Genomic DNA, 1,991 nt, shown 5'->3' on the forward strand with positions numbered 1-1,991 from the left:
CACCCATGGCTGGTTGGGTCCCTGGGGTGGAAGGGGAGCTGATGCTGTGGGATGGGGGGTGAGGTGTGTGGGGTGTGGGGCATCAGGAACCCTGTCCCCCTGACCGCGGCCCTTCACAGTCCTACGGGCTGTGGGACCACGAGGAAGACCCCTTCCCCAAGAAGAAGGCAGAGGTGGAGCAGGTGGAGGATGAGGAAGAGGAGGAGAGGCGGGAGGAAGCAGCATCCCCGCCAGTGCCAGCGGGTGAGGAAGGGACAGAGGTGCTGGCAGAGCCAAGGGCGCCGGGTGCAGCCTTGGGGCCGGAGCCAGAGCCGGAGGGCGATGCCGTGGGGCAGGAAGAGGGAGCCGGGGCCATGCAGCTTCGCTTCAGGAGGAAGAGGTGGGGGGGGAAGAAGCAGCTGGAGGCGGCTCCAGAGGAAGGTGAGTGACGGTTCCCATCCCTCAAGCCCTGGTGAGGGGCAAGGCTGGTGTCTTCTGGGGCAGGACACAGCCCCACAGGACCCCGGGCTGTCGCCCACACTGTGCCTCACTCATAGAAGATGGGGAGGAGGAGGAAGAGGAGGAGGAGGTGGAGGAGGAAGAGGCAAAACAGAGCCACGCTCAGAAGAAACTGAAGGCGTTTGGGCTCCGAGTCAAGCTCTTCTTCCTCACCATGTGAGTGCCCCATGGTGCTGGTTGGGCTGGGGGTTGTGGGGTGCAGCCCCCCGCTCACCCATCCCCTTTGTCCCCTGCGCCCTCCAGGGCGCAGAACATGTACCAGCCGGTGCGCGGGTTCTTCCGGGACATCCTGCACACCCAGCACCGGGCAGCCACCGACGTCTACGCCTTCATGTTCCTGGCCGATGTGGTTGACTTCATCATCATCATCTTTGGCTTCTGGGCCTTCGGGGTGAGCAGAGGGGGTCCTGCAGGGCACCAGCTGGCCAGCTCCCACGGCGGGGTCAGGCTGGGCTGTATCCTGAGCTCTCCTGCATCCCCAGAAACACTCGGCGGCTGCCGACATCACCTCCTCGCTGTCAGATGACCAAGTGCCGGAGGCCTTCTTGGTCATGCTGCTCATCCAGTTCACCACCATGGTCATTGACCGTGCGCTCTACCTCCGCAAGACCGTGCTGGGCAAGCTCATCTTCCAGGTCATCCTGGTCTTCAGCATCCACCTCTGGATGTTCTTCATCCTGCCGGCCGTCACCGAAAGGTACCGAGCATCCCCCGAGGATGTCCCCAAGGGCACAGTGTGGTCCTAGGGTGGCACCTTTGTGTCCCCAAGCCCACGTGGTGGCCTGGCCTGGCCGGGGAGGTGGCCGGAGGGGATGACACCTCCCTCCCACAGATTGTTCAGCCTCAACACGGTGGCCCAGCTGTGGTATTTTGTGAAGTGCATCTACTTCGCGCTGTCAGCCTACCAGATCCGCTGTGGCTACCCCACCCGCATCCTGGGCAACTTTCTCACCAAGAAATACAACCACCTCAACCTCTTCCTCTTCCAGGGGTATGGCACAGGGCCACACGGACCCCCGGGTGCCCAGTGGGCGCCGTGCCAGCCCCCTCTCCTTGCATCCCCCCCAGGTTTCGCCTCGTGCCTTTCCTGGTGGAGCTGCGGGCCGTCATGGACTGGGTCTGGACGGACACCACGCTGTCCCTCTCCAACTGGATGTGCGTGGAGGACATCTACGCCAACGTCTTCATCATCAAATGCAGCCGTGAGACAGAGAAGGTATGGCCCTGCCGTGCTAAGAAGGACCTCCCAACATGCCCCTTGTTGCTTGGGGTCCCCCCAAGCCCTCCTGGCACGGCGTACTGTCTGCCCCCCCCCAGAAGTACCCCCAGCCCAAGGGGCAGAAGAAGAAGAAGATCGTGAAGTATGGCATGGGGGGCCTCATCATCCTCTTCCTCGTGGCCATCATCTGGTTCCCGCTGCTCTTCATGTCGCTGGTGCGCTCCGTGGTGGGCGTTGTCAACCACCCCATCGACGTCACCGTCACCCTCAAGCT

At 63.0% G+C, this 1,991-nt stretch overlaps 1 protein-coding gene across 1 annotated transcript in view; it reads left to right on the plus strand.

Moving 5' to 3' along the window:
* LOC104619197 (piezo-type mechanosensitive ion channel component 1-like) overlaps positions 1-1,977 on the plus strand; it is a gene marked incomplete at its 3' end in the record, with an annotated part of 2,333 nt that extends 356 nt beyond the window's left edge. Inside the window, exons 2-7 of the mRNA XM_010284990.1 lie at positions 120-379; positions 742-889; positions 981-1,195; positions 1,331-1,489; positions 1,567-1,714; positions 1,816-1,977. Coding sequence (XP_010283292.1) covers positions 120-379; positions 742-889; positions 981-1,195; positions 1,331-1,489; positions 1,567-1,714; positions 1,816-1,977 — 1,092 coding nt within the window. The remainder of the gene's footprint in view (positions 1-119; positions 380-741; positions 890-980; positions 1,196-1,330; positions 1,490-1,566; positions 1,715-1,815) is intronic.
* Positions 1,978-1,991: the final 14 nt, after the last annotated feature.

Source organism: Phaethon lepturus, unplaced genomic scaffold (assembly GCF_000687285.1).
Source record: "Phaethon lepturus isolate BGI_N335 unplaced genomic scaffold, ASM68728v1 scaffold34670, whole genome shotgun sequence".
NCBI classification, from domain to species: Eukaryota; Metazoa; Chordata; class Aves; order Phaethontiformes; family Phaethontidae; genus Phaethon; species Phaethon lepturus.